The following is a 22,096-nucleotide window of genomic DNA, read 5'->3' on the forward strand; positions in this document are numbered from 1 at the left end:
CAATCTCTCGTCTCCGCATACGGGGAGAAAAACCCACTGACCCTGTAGGGCTGGACCCTACAGACTTTTCTTTCTACTTTCATTCTTTGGGGTGACCACAAAGGATGGAATTAGAACTTTCCCTTATGTAATAGAAGACATCTGTTACAAGGGGACTTCAGTGATAATCTGTGGATAAAATATCCATCCTACTTTTAAGTATGAGTCACTTAAAGCTCCAGGCTTTTAAAGAGGGGGATAGTGTCACAGACAGAAAGGTGAAATGGTGGTTATGGAGGCTGGAGGTGAGGAGTTGGTGAGATGTTGGTCAAAGGATACATAATTTTATTTAGGAGGAATAAATTCAAGAGATCTGTTGAACACCACGGTGACTATAGTTAATAATATATTGTATACTAGAAAATTGCTTAGAGATTTTTACCACAAAAAAGTGTGCATTTATAAAGAGCTTGATTGAGCCATTAGTATCCTCCCTTATCTGAGGAGAATATGTTCCAAAACCCTAGTGGATACCTGACCTGTGGGTAGTATCAAACCCTATATAAGTTGTTTTTCCTACATACGTCTGTCATTCATTTTAATTTACAAATTAGACTATGAGACATTAGTCACAATAACTAATAATAGAACAATTATAACAATATATTGTAATAAAAGTTATAAGAATGCATTCTCTCTCCCAAATCTTATTGTACCATACTTACCTGGGGTGACAGACCTCAGAAAGGGAAACTGTGGATAAGGGGGGGTCTACTATACATATAAAAACAACCATGTGTGCCATAAATATATACGGTTATTACCTGTATAAATATATACATTATATACAATTATTACCTGGACATTAAAAACATGTATATATAAAGGGGATAATGAAATTATCATTTGTCTGTCAATTGAATAAATTGCTACACACACAAAGCTGTATCTCTAAATGATTATCAATTTTTTTTTTTTGATATTTCAGGGATGTGTTTGTTCCTTTTCCACCAGTGCTCATCGCCATACCAAGTTTTATACAGATCCAGTAGAAGCTGTAAAAGACATCCCTGATGGTGCGACGGTTTTGGTTGGTGGTGAGTACTAATACTGTTTTTCATATTACAGTAATGTCCTTATGTTTTTAAATGAAACCAGCAAATCACAATGACAAAGATGTATAAAAATGATAATTATTTTATTATACATTATTTATTTTATATATTATAGTATCATCTGTTTTATTAGTGTCTTCTTCCTAAAAGTTTAGCAAGGTTTAGCATTCAATATTTTACTTTCTGTGTGTGTGTGTGTATTTGTGTGTTTCTGTTTTGAAAAACTGAAGCTTCAAAGTAGTCATGTTTTATTAATAGCTTTGAAAAAAATCCCTAGATCCCAATTTTTTACTTAAAAAGTTGGCATTAATCTCATAAGCTTACACCTTCAGAGACCCTGTAGACATAGACATCTGTATTGACCTCCCCCACTGCCAATTCTATTGCTGCTGCTTGTTTGGAATCTCAAGTGGGAGTCTCACTTTGTCGCCCAGGCTGGAGTGCAGTGGTGCGATCTCAGTTTACTGCAACCTCTATCTCTCGGGTTCAAGAGATTCTTGCCTTAGCCTCCCAAGTAGCTGGGATTATAGGCACCTGCCGTCACTCTTGGCTAAATTTTGTATTTTTAGTAGAGATAGGGTTTCACCATGTTGGCAAGTCTGGTCTCGAACTCCTGACCTCTAGTGATCTGCCCACCTTGGCCTCCCAAAGTGCTGGGATTACAGGCATGAGCCACCCGCACCCAACTTGCTGCCTGCTTCTGATAAATAATATCAAGGATTATTTTTAGGATTGATCCCCGCTCATCCAAGTAAGTCATTGAATGTTTACTTTAAACCCAAAACAATTTGTGTAATCATGGAAAATATAAAGAAATGACCGTTTTGGGCTTAGGCTTCCAACTGTGCAAAATCTACTCAGACATGTAAACATTCTTAAAAAAGTTATAGAAAAACTGATTTATAAAGCAGGACAACAATAGATATATAGTTAAGTGCAAGCTGGGCAATGTGTAGCTATATAAACTGGTTGCACTTGGCCTTATACTTGTGGTTCAAAGACTGGGCGGTGATATGTGATATAATGGTGCAAAACATTTGGATACAGCTATATGACCGTTTATTAAGCTGCTGAGATATATATGTGTATTTTGCTTAGTAGATCTAATAATGTGCTTTGTTTAATTTCCCTCTTAAAAAGAATAACACACACTTCTCTGAAAGAACTTTATTACCCCTTTTACAAATTGTTTATTTTTTTGGCTTAATGTAGGTTTTGGACTATGTGGAATTCCAGAGAATCTTATAGATGCTTTACTGAAAACTGGAGTAAAAGGACTAACTGCAGTCAGCAACAACGCAGGGTAAGTGTACATTTTAAAAACAACTGGCTGGAGAGAAATGCCAATTCTCAATGTTTAAGCAGAGTTTATCAGTGAAATGAAATTTTCTCCTACTCACATGAGCATCAAAATCTAGTGTTTAACAAGGTCAAGAGGGTTACATTTATCCAAATGTTTTTGGTACCATCCTTCATAAGTAAAGCAGACTTGCTTCATCTAGTATAAAGATATAAATTAAGACTTTATATCTCAATGTGATGTGCTTTTATTTTTCTAAACTTAAAATATATTGAAGTTAGAATATATATCTTCAAATTAAGCCTTGCATTTTAAAATTTAAAGGTATTGTTTTATGTTATTTGTTAGATCATTTATAAAGCAAGGTGGGCATCAATTTGAAATCTGTTTAAAGCCCTTTCTTTTAGCAATGCCATCATTCTAGATCATACATAAAAGGATACCATTAATCATAAAAACATGGCTGGTCTTGGAAGGTGGATATGCAGCCAGCACTTAAGATAATAGGATTGCATATTATGTTGGTCAGAAATAAGCCATCATTTTAATAATGGCATGCACATTAAGGTACATTTAGCTATGTTAGGAAAAGCTATATTTTTATTTTTACAAAATGGTAAGTCATCAGCTCTCAACAATTAAAGACTTTAAGGATTTTACATTTTTAATCACCCAATTGGCCTTTTAGCCGATTACAAAAGCAGTTTAGAATAAATAGTGTAGGTTATTTAGGAAATAAAACTGATGCTATTTTTGTGCCCATTTTTCCTTTTCTGGGTCTATTTCCATCTGGAAGATTGTCTCTTCTCTTTCCTGTCTATCCACATCTCTCAAAATTAGACTTAAATTATATATCCTCAAAGTATCCTTATCCAATTACAGAAACTTTTCTAGTCTTTATTGATCTTGCCCCTTTTCGAGTTCCTTTAGAGACTTTTAGCTTTTCTTTGTATGCTGAATTTTACTTATCTTTGATATATATATTACATTACCGATCTCGTTTATTTACAGTAGTTTTGTATTCCCTATTGTCCTGAGCCTGTAAGTGTGAGTCTCAGAGTTACTGTGTGTTGGAGGGGAATGAGATTGTAGAAATCATCTGTCCCTTGTTTAACTGACTTTTCAGATCAGCTGAAAATAGAGAAGTAACTTGTTTATGACAACTTGATAACTCTTAAACATATTTTATGCCCTTTAATTTGACTTGATTATACATACTTTTGATTATCAGCACTTTCAGTTTTCCAGATAGCTTTATGCTTATAAGGGATACTGCAGATCAATATAAAATTCTTGATGCAGAATAGATGCTGTTTTGTCAAAGGCTAAGAAATCTGATTATACATGTGTACCTACACTTATAATTACTTGCGTGTGTGTGTGTGTGTGTATATATATATATTACTGTACTAGTCAGCTATAATAGTTTTTTGAGAGCCCAATGGTCAGTCTATCACTCTAAAATGTCTGGTTCTGTACCAATGACTTTGAACCTTGAGATAAAGCAGTGACCCCTCTGCTGTGCCCTTGTTCTTTATTGAGGAAGCTGCAGCTCTGAAGGAGTTAATAGTCAGATGTAGGCCATGAGCTGATTATGGGCATTCCCTAGGATTTAGTTATTTTGTTTGGGAAGGGCTAACTAATTCCTGGGATGTATACTTGAACTTCTGTGCTCAGCTCATGAAAGATTTCATTTGTCTCATGTAACTGCAGTAGTCCTCCCTTATTCGAGGGGGATGTGTTCTGAAATCATGGCTAATACTCAACCCAATTGCTGTCAATGGGAATGTATTTCTATTTGTCTTCCACTCACAAATTTAATGTCTTTTCCATTTTAACTAAGCTTTTATTATGCTCTGTTGCTATAACTTTTGCAGTTTGAGATACGACAGCAAAACTAGCACATATTTTTCTCTTTCTTTGAAATTTAATAGATAAAAGATTAATTCTTACTTGGATCTTTCACTTAAAGGAAACACTTTATGGCTTCTTTTTGGCATATCCAAGTTACCAGCACTACTACTCTTGTGCTTTGGGGCCATTATTAAGTAAAATAAGGACCGCTTGAACATAAGCACAGCAAATACTGCAACAATCTATCTGATCACTATCATGGCTATTAAGTGAAGAACAGGAGTGTAGTATATACAGTATAGATATGCTGGACAAAGGGAGGATTCACATCCCGGGCAGGATGGAGTAGGATGATGATGGTTCATCATGTTACTCAGAATGGTACACAACTTAAAACTTACGAATTTTATATGTCTGGAATTTTCCATTTAATATTTGTGGACTGCAGGTGACTGGGTAATTGAAACCACAAAAAGTGAAACTGTAGTTTGGGCAGGGGGGAAATTACTGTATGTCATAAATTAGCCTTGTATTTAAATGCAGCATTTTCTTTTTGGTACTCTTGCTATGTTAAATATAATGATCTAATCCAGATTTAAGTATGTCTAAAATGAAAAGTAAACAAAAGAAATACAACTTGGTAAGTGATCGCAACTTTATTTTTATTTATTTTATTCTGACAAGAATTGCCAGTTAATGAGATTTCAGAAAATCAGCAAATTAAATTTTAGATTCAGAACATGAAAATATTTCCAGAACATTGTTTCCGATACAGTATCTTTTTGCTTTATAATAATGTGTCTCATTAATGAATTCTTGGCCTTAGACTTTTTCTAGTCACCAAAATGTTTGAAATCCAGGTTTGTTGTGATGCGGGAAAAAGATCACATCTCTCTTTAGTATGCTAAAAAATGTTGGCTCCTAAAGGAAAGCAACAATCCTTTGAAGGTCTTATCAGCACTGTCTTTAGTGTTAAAGAGCTATAAGATGTTTTAATATTCATGTCTCTATTAGAAATGATATGTTCCCCATTTGCAAAAGATCACATCTATTTTTCTTTGTCTTGTAAGCCTTTATAGGTAAGAGACTTGTCTTACTCATTTTCTATCATCAATGTCTGATAATAGGTAAGATATACACTTGCCAAATTTGAGTTGTAAATTATGTGGCAAGAAACACTCTCGTTGTAAGCTGACAGCATTTTCAAGACCTGAAGAACTGGTCAGGTAGTGCACCTGGGGCTAGCGTCTTATGCATTGCTTGATTGCTATGCCAGGATACTAGTCTAATAACAAAGCAAAGCCCATATAAACCATGATTCTCAGAGCTAAAATAAATGAATAAAGAGATGTAATCTCCAAATAGAGCCAACTTAAAATGGGTAATGGGTTGAAAAGCCAAAGAGATCCAGAAGAGAGTAATTAGAAAAATTCCTAAGTCAATCAATGACCAACTGTATTCTGGCTTTACTATGGGCCTATAGGAGTTTCAGATATTTAAAACTACAGAAAGTAAAATGGATCATATCCACCTTCATGAATTATCTCATTATAACTTTATTAGTCTGGGTTCCAGAGGATATCAAATGTAATTGAATTTTCTGAGTAGTTGAGGAGTTTACCAAAGGGAGCCTTTTCAGTGGAATGGTCAGGGCTGAGGGAAAACATGAATAATAAAGAACCCTGGAGTTTGTAATGGAGGGGTGCTGTTACCAGCCCCAGGTCTGAAGGAGTGAAAGGAGGCAGCTGTTAGTAGGACCTGGAAGAAAGCTTTATGGAGGGGGTTATTCAATGGGCTGTAACTTCTCAGGGAGAGAGTCAGAGGAATATAAATCCCAACATTTTTCCCTCACCCACATCCTCTTGATGGTGCCTCCCCCTGGGTGAACCCAGTCAGAGTGGCTGAACTCGATCAGAAGCCAGAAGGCAAGGGGACCCCTCAATTTAGTCTACAGGGCAGCCATCTGAGGTCCAGAGCAGGCTGGAGGTTGGAGAACAGATCCAGAGGGACAAACGGTAAATATCCAGTGTAAAGACTTGGAGGTTTTCACTATTATTAGAGAAGAGCCAGTGAGGAGGGGGACAGTGGAATTGAGCAATAAATCCATTTAACAGATGTTCAGCTTAGAATACAATAGTGAATAAAACAGACCAAGATTTCTGCTTCATGGACCAAATGCTCTAGTTTGGGAGAGGTGGACTATAATAGTAACATAACATATAAGTAAACTTTCCAATATGTGAAGTTATATGTGCCTTGGAAAAGAAAAAAAAAAAAAAAAGTAATAGGGAATGGGAATGTGAAAGTGGAGGGGCGGGTTTTAATATTCAGTTGGGTGATCAGGATGGGACTCACTGAGGTGACATTTGACCAGAGACTTGAAGGAAGTGAGGGAGTGAGCCATGCAGATGTCTGGAAGAAGAGTTTGAGACAGGGGAAGGCCAGTGCAAAGGCACCAGGTGGGGGATATGTAGGTGTGTTGGAGGGATGGTGAGGTCAGGAGAGGAAGAGAAGTGAGCAAACAGAAGAATGGATGGATTGAGGTTGGGGACATCAAAGTGCATCTGATCTCATGGGACCTTGCAGGCCACTCTGGAGACCTTTGATTTTACTCTGAATGAAAGTACCATCACAGGGGTGTGAGCAAGAGCAGTGATGTGTTCTGACTTACATTTTATAAGGCTCACTTGGCTGCCATGTTGTAAGGGAGCAGAAGCAGGGAGGGTTTGCAGTTTCCTGGCAAGATAGTGCAGAGTACAAGGAGTGAGAGAGAAATGGTCAGATTCTGAATAGGCTTTGAAGTTGGAATGAGGATTTCCTGAGAGATTCAATGTGGAGTTTGTGAGAGAAGTCGAAGATTGCTGCGTTAGTTTTGGGCTGAGGATCTGTAAGGTGGGCCTGCCATGAGGTGAGATGGGAAGGCTGCAGTGGAGTTGAATTTGGGGGAATAGAATTGTAGGGACCTAGCTAGGTATTAGGAGTAGGTTAAATTAAACTCAGAAGGCATTGTGTGCATTGAGAGTATGGGGAGACAACCCTTGAACAATGGAATCATTAGGCATCTGGTGACCCCTAGTGGACAAACGTATTCTTAACTTGCAGGGCATTCTCGCTCAAAATTACACTCTTGAAAATACTTGTTACTTAGGCATTAGTTTTCTTTTGAACAAAGTGAGAGTAAGTCATGCAGCTATTTCTTTTCTACCCATGGTGGATGGGAAATCTTATCAGATTCAGCATTTGAAGGCTAGGGGTGCAAAACAAGTTGAATAGGAGGTTGACAGTTACCTGTTACCCAAACACTTTGAAGTGTTCATTGTGTCAGGAGTGCTGGGGGTAGGAAAGAGGTTTGGAAATGAAATTCTGAGAATTGGGAAAGAATCAGCTGAGCTGTAATGGTCACTTGTGGGTGTGAGGAGTATGAGGGTGGAGAGTGGAATGAAGTTGGGAGAACAGGTGGTATCGGGAGAAATGTCAGTGGCTTGTCACATACTTAATACCTTTCCAGATCAAGTAAGTAGGCGTCAGTAGTGCTCGTTAATTTCCCCCAACCAACTTTCTTTATATTCCATCACTAAAGCCAGAATTCTGGAGTGGGTCTGCAGCTACATCAGGATGGGCAACAAGTCTTACGAATTATTTCCCTGAAAGACCCTCTTGATTTCTCCCTTCTCCATTCCCATTCCCACTATTTTAGCTCAGACTCTCAGTGTTGCTTGTTTGGACTACTTTGAGCCTCTTCACTGATATCCCGGCCTTTCATCTTTCAACCTTCCCAGCTAATCATACTGTTACTTTTCTGCTTAAAACTTTTTACAGGGACTTCCTATCCTTCAGGATGAAATCCCACAAGGCTGATCACAACTGATCTTGCCTTCTCCCCTCCCACATGCTGTTGCCGTCAGTCCATATTCCAGGAACACTCAACATGTAGTTTCCTGAGTGCATCTTTGCAAAGCTGTCCATCTGCCTGTTTCTCTCTACAAGTCCGCCCCACACTCTGTTCTCAAAATGTTTTCTTTTTCCTATGTCTATGTAAGTGCCACCTCCTGTAAGATTTTTTTCTGCTATCTTTCTCCTCCCCAAAAGTTGGGTTCTCTATTTTCAGAATTATCACAATTTGCGCCTAATTCCCTTAGCATGTCTCTCCCTCTGTTGTAATTATAGGTTACGTGTTTATTTTGTCAGTTTCAGAGCTGCCCAGGACCAGGTCTTACTCATGATTGTAGCTCCAGAGCCTGACACAGGGATAGAATAAGCACTCAGTAAGGGAGTTTTAGATGAGTTAACAAACCTGTGGTAGAATAAGCACTCAGTAAGGGAGTTCTAGATGAATGAACTGTGTAGATGACACAAGCTCTGTAGGGAAGGAACCATCAGAGCACTAAAGGAATTAGGAGGGAGAGATTGTAAATAAAAACTTCTGTTTCTAGGAAGCACTCTGGTCCTTATCAGTACATTTCTGTCTCTTAAAAGGCTTTCTTGAAGCATAGTATGGAGTAATGTAGAAAAGTGAACATCTCATAAATACAGTTTGATGGAGTTTTACAAGCTGCACACCCATGTCATCAATGCCCAGATAGATAAATGGAACATGACCAGTACCCCAGGAAGCCTTCTTCCTGCTCCTTCCAGTCACTGTTCTCTTATCCCACTACCAACGTTAATCGTTAGCCTTACTTTTGATCCTTATAAATTTGTTTTGTCTGATTTTGAACATCATATTAAAGGAATATTTCAGTGCATACTCTTGTGTCTGGCTTTAGCTCAACATTAATCTGTGAAATTCAACCATTGTTGCTAATGGTTATAGATCAGTCATTCTCACTGCTATACCCACTTCATTATGTAGTATGCCACAATTATCTATTTGCTGATGAGCATTTTGGAGGCTCCAATTTTGGCCATAATGAACAGTGCTGCTATGAATTTTCTTGTATATGTCTTGTGGTGAACCTAAGTATGTGTTTCTGTTGGTTATAGACCTAGAATGGAATTGCTGACCCATAGGATACGGATATATTCAACATTAGTAGGTACTAACAGTTTTTCCAAAATGGTCATTTCAGTTTATATTCCCCTTAGCACATATGAGAGTTCTGATTGTTTCACATCTTTGTTGAGATTTGGTATTTTCTTCTTTTTTAGCCATCCCTTCATATTTGTGGTAGTGTCTCATCATACTTTTTGCCATTAAAAGTGTTTTGCTACTAAAAATATTTCCCCATTAAAAAAATTTCACCACTAAAAAATATTTCACCATAAAAAGATATTTCACCATTAAAAATATTTCACCATTAAAAAATATTTCACCATTAAAAGATATTTCACCATTAAAAATATTTCACCATTAAATAAATATTTCATCATTAAAATATTTCGCCATTAAAAAATTTCACCATTAAAAACAGCTTAAGGTCAAGTATTCTTGTCTTAGAAATGTTTTATTTCTCTAGTTAAAATATTTCTGACTCTTGAATGGAAAATGATCTTCAGTCTTTAAGGTGACTGTAATGGAAAAATAATTCATTCAGTTATCTGTCCTGTTACATTGACTTTGCTTTAAATTCTAGGCATATTTTGCTTTGAAAAATAATAGAAATAAAGGAAGGCATAAACCTGGAGACCTTCACCCAATGGAAAAATAAAGTCAACACTATGTATACCATTTCTAAGAATAAATTGAGCACCAGCTTTAAAATAATGAAGATATTAAACTATAGTATATATAATTTAACAGATACAGGATTATTGTTTCCACTTATACTCTTCACTGGCTTGTGATTAATTTTTTGTTTGTTTGTTTTTTTGTTGTTGTTGTTTTTGTTGAGAATGTTCAAATGTGGAAATCTTGAGCAAAATATTTATGATATAGGGAAAATGTTCATAGCTATTTATAATTTGGGTCCACATTTCAATGAGTATGTTAATCTCTCTTTTAAATACCAGAATGCCCTCTTTCCTTTTTAGAAGAGAAGGAGCTTCTCCATCCAAATCTTCTTTTGGGTCAGTATATTGCCACTGCATTTATGTGTTCCTTCAAAGCATAGGACAAGAACCAATTCATCTCTTTGCTTATCTTCTAACTCGGAATCACTCTGTAGCCATGAAAATAACAAAAGGTGTGGAGTAAAACTGTAGGGTGAACATGGGTGTGAATATTGGCCGTATGTCCCTTACTGCCAAGACCTTGCCCTGTGCATGCCCCGACCCCACAAAAGAATCACTTAAACTTCTTGAGTTTTAGTTTCCTCAACTGTAAAATAAAAGGGTAGCTACCTTGCAAGAGTTTTGGGGTTATGGGAGACTGAAAATGTGGATTAAATGCCTATAAGAGAGGATTTATTTTTCTTTAAATTAACCAAGTTTTATCTCTTTGAAAAGATGTAATAGTGTTCTGTCAGATGCTCATTTCTAAGCTCCCTTCATTTTCCTTCTAGGGTTGACAATTTTGGTTTGGGGCTTTTGCTTCGGTCCAACCAGATAAAACGCATGATCTCTTCATATGTGGGAGAAAATGCAGAATTTGAACGACAGTACTTATCTGGTGAATTAGAAGTGGAGCTGACACCACAGGTGAGAAGATTTGCTTTTATAGTACTAACTTAAACTTTAAAAATTCATTTTTTCTCCCTAGAAATTTCGCTGTGCAAGAGAGGTAAGGCAGAGGGAATACTACTTTGCCAAACCAAGGAATTTAGTTTCTAAGTCACACCTGTTGATTGCTGAAAGATTAATATTTTCTTCTACTGTATACTGAAAAAGGAGATATTTCTAAAAGATATCCGGTCTGCAAGATAAGATTTTAAGTTTTGCACTGTAATGTGTATTGTGCCAGAAGCATACAAAAAGGATTTGCTGGAATGTTTGAGAATCATCCTAAAAAGTTAATTTATATGAATTTATTTTTAATGTTTTTTGAGGTGGAGTCTCACTCTGTCACCCAGGGTGGAGTGCAGCGGTGTGATCTCAGTTCACTGCAACCTCCGCCTCCCGAGTTCAAGCAATTCTCCTGCCTCAGCCTCCTGAGAAACTGAGATTACAGGCATGTGCCACCACGCCCAGCTACTTTGTTTTCTGTATTTTTAGTGGAGATGGGGTTTCACCATGTTGGCCAGGCTGGTCTTAAACTCCTGACCTCAAATGAACCACCTGCCTTGGCCTCACAGGTGTGAGCCACCATGCCCCTCCAATTTCTATGAGCTTTAGAACTAGAAATTTGTGAGTGATCTGGTCTTGCTGAGACACATCAGAGTGAAGCCCATGAAAGGTGCAGGTGACTATATCTGAGTAAGTGCTGGGATCAGAACCTAGATTTCCAGGGAACTGGTGTTATTACAAAGCAAGCGGTTACTATAATTAATCTGGCAACTTTTCATTCATTTTCTGTATCATCTCTTAACTAATTGGAGTTATTCATAAAGAAAGGAAAACTTTTTGAAGCCTTTAAGTAAAAGAAGGGTCTACAGTTTTCCTTCATTTTTGACATGCTCTGCTCTCAACTCTTGAACTGAGTCACTCCGCTTTATTTTAGTCAACAGAAAATACTGCCACTGACTTTGCCAAGTTGGTAATAACATAATTTAGTAGATTTTTAAAAATTAATAATTAAATCATGGTGTGTTTGTCTAGAAAGCACACGTGGGGAACTATTCTGAGGCTCATGTGTTGTAGTCACACCTGGTCACTCTATAGCACTCTTACCTGTACATACCATAGCACTGCACTGGGCTTGGTATTTATTCCATTTTCTCAGTTTTTTGAAAAAAAACAAAAACAAAAACACCCCAGAAAAACAAAGATGTCTTAGTCTGCTCAGGCTGCTATAATAAAATATCACAGACTGGTGGCTTAAACAACAGAAGTTTCTCACAGTTCTGAAGGCTTGGAAGTCCTCCTTGGCTTGCAGATGGCCGACTTCTCACCGTTCTTGCATGGCGGAGAGCATGCATGCTCACACTCTGGGTGTCTCTTCTTGTAGGACCCTTCTTGTAGGAACACTAATCATACCAGATCAGGGCCCCACCTTTTTGACTTCCTTCAACCTTGATGACCTCCTTATAGGCCCTATCTTAATACAGTCACATTGGTGACTATGAATTCAACATATGAATTTTGGGGAGAACACAGTTCAGTCCATAGCAGTATTTTTCACATGATAGGTTGAGATGCAGTATTCTTTGGGTTGTGGAGCTATTGAAAATTAACCTTTTGATTACCCTTGGTATCTTTTATGTTACTCCTTATTTTGTCAGAAAGTATGTACATCGTTTTTTATAGTTTTTCCTCAGGCTAAGAGAGGTCAGTGTCTCTTTCCCCAACTTAGCGGTCCATTAGTAAACACTGGCTCTGGCAGCTTATTTTGCAGCCTGAAGGCTAGGGGGAGGAGTGTCAATGGTGGGGATCAGGACTTCTTTGGTGGGTGAAGGTAAGGAGCTGGTGGCACCTACGGAAGGCCTGTCTGCAGAAATAGTCTACTTTCAGGCCCTTACCTAGTATGATAGAAGGGGAGTATTCAGGGACGGTATATATAAAACATATTTTAAGGCAGGGAGTAGTATTATGGTAATTTTGATGATTTAATTTTTTGTGAATGTTACTAACTTCACAACACAAGGTAGAGTCATCTCTTTCCATTGACTAGATAATCAGTTATCTGGAAGATTTTCAGTTATACCCCAAGTCTCTCTTTCCCCAGAATATTCCACCTACTTGAGTGACTCAATGTCTCAAGTACCAACTGTTAGTTTCTTCTTCGAGTTGAATACTTAGAGTCCTGTTAAAGTAGAAAATAGTTTTTAAGGTTGGGACAATATGAACACATCATCATTAATACCATGAACCAATTCTTTTTTTTCATAGAGACAGATCTGATTATGTTGCCTTGGCTGGTCTTGAACTCCTGGCCTCAAGTGATCTTTCACCTCCCAAAGCACTGGGATTTACAGCCATGAGCCATGGTGTCCAGCCCCAATTTTTGACTATTGACTAGCCTGTCAGTTTTCTAGTAAGACTGTCATGTAACAAGGCTATCACAGTAGGCTTCAGTGTTAGGAAGGGTGTCAAGGTTCAGGGCCAGAGTTGATTCCTTAGGGAAAACGTGGGTAGAAAAACAGTTGAGAGTGAGAGAACTAGGGAAACTAGTCTTGAAATCACTGGTACCTAGGAAGAAGAGTCACCCATGGGAAAGATGACGATCCAAAGAAGATACAAAGAAACTTTGCTTGCAGCTGTTTCTACTCTGAAACGGTTTGATGTACTCTTGGCTTTTAAAAACCAGTTCACCTGTGTGCCATATTTTTCACTTTGTTTTTTTTCTTAGACAATTTGTAGATAAAAATACTTATGAAAATGGTTTAAAATAAGCTCTAAAATTTGAACACTTTACATTATTAACTTGAATAAAATTTAGCATACCTATATAGAGCATGAAATAAAACAAAATTTAATTGCATTACTTAATGTATATAAGTAACGTTTCATAATTCAGATTTTAAAATTGACTTAGAATATCAAAAATAGACACATTTAAAATATGTCAAGAGATCATTGGGAGGTATGGAAACTGAAAGCATGACTATACAAATAAGCAGTTACATTTTGAATGCGGATTTAGAATGGATCTAGAGGGGCAGTAACTTCTTAAAATTGATCTTCTAGCATACAATATTAGTGAAATACTCATGCTAATATACAATGCTAGCTGCTTTTTAGAATTATAAGCCTCTAGAGAGTAGGAGCCATGTCTAAATGTTTGTGTTCACATACAGAAGTGTGCTTAGTGAACTTATAGGGTGTTGGTTGCTCACTTGTAGGGCACACTTGCAGAGAGGATCCGTGCAGGCGGGGCTGGAGTTCCTGCATTTTACACCCCCACAGGGTATGGGACCCTGGTACAAGAAGGAGGATCGCCCATCAAATACAACAAAGATGGCAGTGTTGCCATTGCCAGTAAGCCAAGAGAGGTAAGAAACACTCTTATCCAGATTATGCCAGGATCCCTCTTTCCACGTGGGATTCTGGGTGGACTCATTGGGCAAATAAGTGTAAAATCACCTCTGTGTGAGAAAAAGCACTCATTCATTTTCATAAACAGGTGAAAATCTAGCTAAATCTAGGCATCTACTAGCATTTAAAATCACATAGAGAAACTAGAATAAAAAGAAGGAAAAAAGGTGTAATCCACATGTGATGTACTAGTCAAGGTTAGTTACTTGAACTGATTTTATGGTAGGCTTTAACAAATTGAGAAACAGTTGTACTTGCTGATTATGCTTATATGGAAAATACAGCAGTTGTGATATGCATGCTAGCAAACTCTTTATGCTCAGGCCCTTCCTAAAGTGACTGTAGGAAGAAAAATACAAGGAAATAATATGTTTGTCTGAAACCTTGAAAGGAACTGTTATGATAGAATAGAGAGATCATATGATCACTTTTTATTTTGTATCTTGGACACATTTGAGCTTTTGACGGAATAACCTACTTCTATTTAAAGTGCTGAGTAGGATGGGGTACATTTATTGTAGGCAACATCACTTACATATTATAGAAGAGCAGAACTTCAGATAAAGGTATTTGAGATGCTCAGATTGGAGAAAATTTCAAAAATTACACTGGCCAGTATTTCATTACAGTATTTTTTAGTATCTTTCCATTCTCCTTGTCCAGATGGCCAAAGAGAGTTAACACAGGTTGCAGAAATGCTGTACTTATCTCTGGGGAAGTGAACATCGTAAATCAGGGGATCTCTTATCACTTTTCTGCATATGGGGATGCTGGCTCTGCCCCTCCCATTCTAAGGAACGATCAGAGGGAAGATCAGAGGTCACTGAATACGTCCTTTGATGTTCAGTGTTGGTCTCCAGCCGTGTCTTCCATCTGGAGACATCTTTCTGTTGAGAGTGATCTATGTGGATTCAAAGCTTTTATTAATGTGTTTTTTATGTTTTATCTTTTTCCTTTACTGTCTAAATAAGTTTAAAAGGCTTCTTGACAAAGTAAAAGACAGGAGCTTAATTATTAAAATGAACTGTAGTAGTATGTCATAAAGGTTCCCAGAAAACTTGTGATAAATACTTTGATAGCTTCCTAGAAGTTGGAGAATTAATTCACCTTGGGAAAATATGAGACTAAAATATTTCTTTATTCATTTCTGCCTGGAGTCAGGTGCCTCAAACTAGTAGTTTTGTAATTTTGTCTGAATTCCCTAGGAATGTGACAGATAATTTATTTCTTAATTCTTAGCACTTTCTTTTTTTTACTTATAGTAGGAAGAAGTGAGTTAATTTCTAAATTAGTGATATTTATTAAGGTCCTACTCTTTGCCTAGCCCTGGTCTAAGCACTGTGGTAAAATGATCTAGATCAAGTCCTCCTACAAGTGAAAGAACTGACAGTGAATGAATAAATGCATAGTGTCTCTAGTGGAAGTACTGTGAAGACAAATCAAGTAGATTAAGGGCAAAGAGAATTAATTATCATTGGCCAGGCAGCTGGTATTCCAGATTGGTGGCCAGGGAGAGCTTCTCTGGGGAGGTGACACTTGGTAGAGACCAGAATAAGGTAGCAGAACGAGGCAAGTGGAGATAAGAGGGTTTGTGCTCTATTTAGAAGGAAGAGTAAGTACAAGGTGCTGAGGCAGCTACAGGCTTGCGGTGTCTGGGGAACAGGAGGGTGGTGAGCCTGGAACAGCACATGAGACAGAGAGTGATAGGATGGAGACTGAAGAGAGGCAGGAGCCAAATTCATGCAGTTTGAATTTTACTGGACATAGTGGGAAGCCTATGGATTTTGAATAAGAGTGAGAGTGATGTAATTTGAGTTGTGTTTTGTAACTATCACTGTGGCTGCTGGGGTGGTGGTTCTTGTTCTCTCTCTCTCTTTTTTTTTTTTTTTTTTGTATTTGAGACGGAGTCTCACTCTGTCGCCCAGGCTGGAGTGCAGTGGTGCTATCTTGGCTCACTACAAGCTCTGCCTCCCGGGTTCACGCCATTCTCCTGCCTTAGCCCGCCAAGGGCTGGGACTACAAGCACCCGCCACCATGCCCGGCTAATTTTTTGTATTTTTTAGTAGAGACGGGGTTTCACTGTGTTAGCCAGGATGGTCTCGATCTCCTGACTTCGTGATCTGCCCACCTTGGCCTCCCAAAGTGCTGGGATTACAGGCATGAGCCACTGCGCCCGGCCTTTTTTTTTTTTTTTTTTTTTTTTTTTTTTTTTGCTAGGAAGCCAAGAGCAGAAGCAGTGAGAGAGGGTTTAGGAGGCTCTTGTGTTAATTTAGGTGGGAATGGAAGGTGGCTAGACCAAGGTGGTAACAGTGGAGTTTGAGAGAAGTGGTTGGAATTGATGTTACGTTGATGGTAGAGCTCACAGGATTTGCTGGTGGATGGGTAAGGGGTATAAGAGGAGTCAAGCATACTGTGTAAGATGAGTGAAGCATGGGCCTTATCAATGAGCTCTGTTTGGGACATGGTGCATTGGAGATGTTCATTAGACTCCAAGAGGAGGTGCTTAGTGGACTTCAGATCAGGGCAGAGTCTAGAGCCAGGACAGAGACTTTGGAGGCATCAGCATGTAGTATTTAAATCTATATACTAGATGAGTGTCTAGGGGCTGAGTGAAGATAGAGAACACCTCATTGACATTTAGAGATTGGGAAGAGAAGGAGCAGCAAAGAGAAATGGGAAAGAGTGACTAGTAAGTGAAGAAGAAACCCAGGGGCATCTGGCAACTTGAAAGATAACAGAAATTTTAAAAAGAAGAAAATGATTAACTGAGTGTGAAGAGGTTGGTAATACAGGACCTGGAATTGAATAACTGGATTTGCAAAAACAGAGGTCATTGACAACTTTAAGAATTATTCCTTTTTGGAATAGAGGGGATGAAAATCTCATTAGATTTGAGAAAGAACCAAAAAGTGAGGAAGTGGTGACTATGAAATGTACAATTCTTTCAAGTGAGTAAAATAGCTAGTTTGATAAAACCAATTCCTTCCCCATTTTTAAATTTCAGTAAAACTAACACTCAGCAACAGCTGTGTAGACATATCAGAAAATTATGTAACTGGAATATAAAAGAAGCCTGTTTATTGACTTTGCCTTACATTTGCATATATTTACCCCAGTTTTCTAGATCTGTGTGTAAAATACTGAACTATCGTTGTTGGTATTTACAGTGATTTTTGAAATACATAAGCCATTACAAAATAACTTAGTATATTGATATGTGGTTCAGAAATATCTTTCATATAATTTATCTTAGTTCCTATAGTAAGATCCTCATTCATCAGTTATTCCCTAAGTTCATTAGTCTTTTTTCTAGCAGGCAACTTGGTTAATGTCTTTAAAGTAGCTTTTATTTAAGAAAAGTTTTGTTTCAAACCGTGGTTGAAGTAAATGTACCAAAATTTTCTGTAGCAGCTTTTTGTAAAACGTAGTCTGTTTTTCCACTAGGGGGTGCAATAGGGATGAGAATGGAGTTCTGCATTCCCATGGCTCCGTTTTGTGCCGTGATGAAGTGTGGCAATGGATGTTTGTTTTAATTCCTGGAGATAAACCCTCAAGAATAAAAGAACATGATGGCAAGACAGTTTTGCTTTATGTTCTTCCCCCCAAAATTCATAGTATAATTAAAAGGCAATAAATATAAATAAAAATCAATAGCATTCCCTAGACCAGTAATGTCAGAAGAGTAGATAGGAGCAAATGTAATATTCACAGTAGCAAGAGAAACCACTAAGTACCTATAAATAAACCTAAGAAAAATATATAAAGCTTTTATGGAGAAAATGATAAAGCTATTGAAGGAGGTCAAAGAAAACCTCAGTAAATGGAGACATATACTATGCTTATGGGTGGGAAGATAGGGCATGTTGGTTTTCTCCAAATTTACTGATTCTGTGAATCCCATTTAAAATCTCAACAGGTGATTATAGGTTAATGAGGATATCCGAATGATAGATTTTTGTAACTGTTTTATGTAGAAAAACAATATTGCATAGACCGTTTTATGCAAACTATTTTTTTCAGTGGGAGGGAAAGAGGGACTATTTTTCGTATTCAATATATAACCTGTACATACAAATAGTAAAATGAGAATAGTCTATCCCTCAGGCCATAGAACTTTCAGTTCCTCAAATGCACACGTTTTCTTTTGTCACTGGACCTTTACTTATCTGTTTCCTTAGCTCCCCTTTGACCACTTTGACTAAGTCCTTTTTGCCTAACACTGCTTATCCTTGAAGTTTCTGAGATGCTTTTCCCTCTGAGAAATTTTCCCTTGCTAGGCTTGTATCCTTATTATCTACCTCTGTCAGAGTGTCTCTATCAGAGGGCCTCTATCACAAGCAAGACCTGTGCAAATACCTGACAATGCCTTCTCCCTCTTCTGCAGGTGAGGGAGTTCAATGGTCAGCACTTTATTTTGGAGGAAGCAATTACAGGGGATTTTGCTTTGGTGAAAGCCTGGAAGGCGGACCGAGCAGGAAACGTGATTTTCAGGTATTGTGATAGTTTTAAAAACACTCGTACATATCAGCAACTCTATATTTTCTAAATTACGATTACAAAAATGGACATCAGAGCAAATTTGCAGTTTAAAAATGTATTTCAGAAATGGCCCAAGATCATACATGCCCATGTGTATTGCACATATATAGGTGTGTGCAGGGCTGCTGGTATGTCCACTTGTGGGAGTCTGTTTGGACTGGTTGATATCCATGTTGCACTGCTTGTTAAATATTTGAAGTTATATGCCCTTTTATATAGGCTCGTCCAATTGTTTTTCTTCTTGTGTATTTTAGTTGCCAAGACCAGTTACATGTTTAGAGAATATGACATCATACAATTTAATTTAATCGATACTCTAATTTACATGTGTTGTCTTAAAATGTCAAAGTTAATTTGATATTTTGAAAGGATACTGCTAATAATCTTTGGGGTCAGTCCTTCAGTCCTTTTAGTGTCTTCTAGGAAATGCTTACAAAGGTCCTATCTGAAAAATTGGTTAACCTTTATAATACTAAATTTTCAATCCTCACTCTCTGGTTAGTGACAGACTTTATAGATTTTAAAATCTTTTGGTTATTCTAAGCATAGTAAGTATTTATTTCCTGGATTTATAGATTTATATAGTTGTTTTTTGAGGATTATGAAACCTTCGAGTGTACACTTTAGAGTTTTCCAAACTGTTTGATCTTGAAGACTTCACGTATCAGATTACAGAAATCATTGTTTTGGTCATTTATCATTTGCTGCTTTCGATTAACAATTTTTAAATCTTTAGCAAATGCAGTTTTGGTGCAATCACAATTAAGTTCTCAGTGATACCCTCATACCGCTTTTTATTTCTGAAGGACTTACGAGATATTAATGCTCCTTGATTTCTTTAATCTAGTCAGTGTTTTAAAGTACAACTAATTTTGGCAATAACAGGAGACATTTTACATCATCTTTACCTTATGTGACACGTTTGTGTAATATTTACAAATGCTTAGTTGCTTTTTAAAAAATATTAACAAAATTGTATACTACAAAGCAGAAAGGAATTATTGAAAATAGTCCCACATTTAGTCTGTGCTACAGTGCCTGGCTCTGGTATTTAAAGGCTGCACAAGGGCTATTCTAGGCACTGACTTTATGCTGGTGGTTAATGAGTTCTGGTCTGAAATGAAAGCTTGCATCACTAGTGATCAAGTGACCTTAGGACTGACTTCATATTTAGTGGGACAGCTGGAACAGAAGTCTGTCTAGGTTATTCAAGTGAGGGACTTGGGATTCCTTTGCCTCTGACCATTCTGCCCTTGGAGATTTTGATGCCTGGATGTCTGGTGGGATCTAACCCAGCAACTTGTGAAAGTTCACGAGGGCTCCTTTCTCAAGGATGCTCCTATTCCTGTACTAATTCTTCAATCTGAGCAAAAGAAATATTGGTGGCTCAAAAGAGCTAGTAAAACATAGCTGTGACTTACTTCCTTCTACCAAAGAAATTCTGCCGTCAACCTATATTCCCAGAGACAAAAAGTATATTTTAATTTTTATCATTAGGGGAACTGTATTGAGGAACATCAGAGTGCAAAACCATCAGCAAAATTGGCACCTCTTCGAAATTTTTACACCTCAAAGTCTGATGTGGGTGTTGTACTTTCAAAAACTTCATCAGAAAATGATTCTCCAGAATTATCTTTATAGGTGACTCACAAATTATCAATGAATGTTTCATTTAGTTTCAGCAATAGGCTTCTTCTCTTCAATAGAGAATGTAATTACTATACCTTCTCATGTGAAGCATTTGCTACTTTTCCTTTATTGATATTTTAATGAAAGCAACTGGTTGAATGAAATATTTAACTAATAGGGACAAAGCATACTTGTTAAAAGATTAAGGGAAATTAACTTCAAATAAAATATTTATTAATATTCTTTTTTTGTTGTGGCTATATGTTGAATGTGAAAAAATAGTTCCTCTTTCCCTCAATCCTGTTCAAAACAAAACTATATACATTGAATAAAGTAGTTATGATTTTTTAAAATTTATGAGATATTTATGAAACTTTATTAATGGAAAATATGATACACTCTTTTTGGAAAGATTCTTAGTTCATAGAAATTCTAATCTATAAACCCTTAAAGGTGACAGAGATGTTTAGTTTTGGTCTTTTCCCCCCAACTTTCTTTTCTCCTCCACCCCTGATGTAGGAAAAGTGCAAGAAATTTCAACCTGCCAATGTGCAAAGCTGCAGACACCACAGTGGTAGAGGTAAGAGGTTATTTTTGAATTCTTGGTGTTAATTATTTAACTTGATGTTAAGTATTAATTCAATAAAAAGTACCACAGTTCATTTGTTTTCTGGATAACAATGACAGATTTTTTTTGTTTTGTTTTGGAAGTGGATCCATTCTATCTGAATATATAATAGTTAAAATTTTGCTGTAACTTCAGCTTTCTGGTTAGGGTCTCACTAGAATGCTCTCTTTGGGAATCAAGCAATGGGACCAGCTTATAAAAGTCCTTTGATCCTTAAATGAAATAGATCTCCTTGAGTGAAATCCCAAGATGAATTTATGTATGTGGAATCCCTGGAAAATAGTAAATGTGTCAGAAGAAGTTCATGATCTTACTGTGATAGATTTTGTGACTTTAAGGGAAGAGCGTTGCACAAATAACTACTTTGAGGTGGTTCCATTCAGAGCATATTCAGGCACTGACTGTCCTTTGAGTATCTCAGTATTTGGAAGAGGCTTGAATAATTCTGTAGCCTTCCCAGGCTTAAGGATCCAGGGCAGAAACAGGGGCTTATACCAAAACTGTGCCATTTTGTTTGTAATATATTGAACCTCAAAGAAGACTTCAGATGGTTCTCAACTTGAGGCCTTGAGGATCAACTTGGAACCGAATTTCGTGGGAGTTTGAGATAGTTTTTCCTTGGGAGGACTTTATAGGACCCCTATTGGGATCTGGAATTGAAAATACATAGGTTCCTTAGTGATTTTTCTCATGATGGTAGGTGTTGTATGTGGTATCTTTTGATTCATTTATACAAGTTTAAGGTAATGTTTCATGAAGTCAGTACAGTGTATTTTGAAACAATCAAATGTTAGAGTTTTGTTCCTTTCTTGGAAAAAGAAGTGTGCTATTTTTAAAGTGCTGAGGTATATGTTACTTTCAACCGACGCGTGGGGGTTCCTTTTGCAATGGCTTTACATTTTCTGCCTTTAAAATGGATAATGTGGCTTACACTTTCTGTGTAACCTGTCTTTAATTTATTCATCCATCTTAATGACCTGTCTGTGGCACACAACTTTAGTGTTACTGAAAAAAGACCTACAGCATAGCTTAAAATAATCAATA

General features: G+C 37.2%; 1 protein-coding gene across 4 annotated transcripts in view; it reads left to right on the forward strand.

Annotated features, from left to right (window-relative positions):
• LOC105487452 (3-oxoacid CoA-transferase 1) overlaps positions 1–22,096 on the forward strand; it is a 144,852-nt gene that overhangs the window by 7,463 nt on the left and 115,293 nt on the right. For all 4 annotated transcript variants that reach the window (XR_011625050.1, XM_011750900.3, XM_011750902.3 and 1 more), the window contains exons 2-7: positions 968–1,076; positions 2,307–2,397; positions 10,689–10,824; positions 14,064–14,213; positions 18,641–18,747; positions 20,944–21,004. Coding sequence is in view for 3 of the 4 variants with exons in the window: in XM_011750900.3 (XP_011749202.1) it covers positions 968–1,076; positions 2,307–2,397; positions 10,689–10,824; positions 14,064–14,213; positions 18,641–18,747; positions 20,944–21,004 (654 nt within the window). In the remaining variant the exon portion in view is untranslated. The remainder of the gene's footprint in view (positions 1–967; positions 1,077–2,306; positions 2,398–10,688; positions 10,825–14,063; positions 14,214–18,640; positions 18,748–20,943; positions 21,005–22,096) is intronic.

This window comes from Macaca nemestrina, chromosome 6 (genome assembly GCF_043159975.1).
Source record: "Macaca nemestrina isolate mMacNem1 chromosome 6, mMacNem.hap1, whole genome shotgun sequence".
In the NCBI taxonomy this organism is placed as follows: Eukaryota; Metazoa; Chordata; class Mammalia; order Primates; family Cercopithecidae; genus Macaca; species Macaca nemestrina.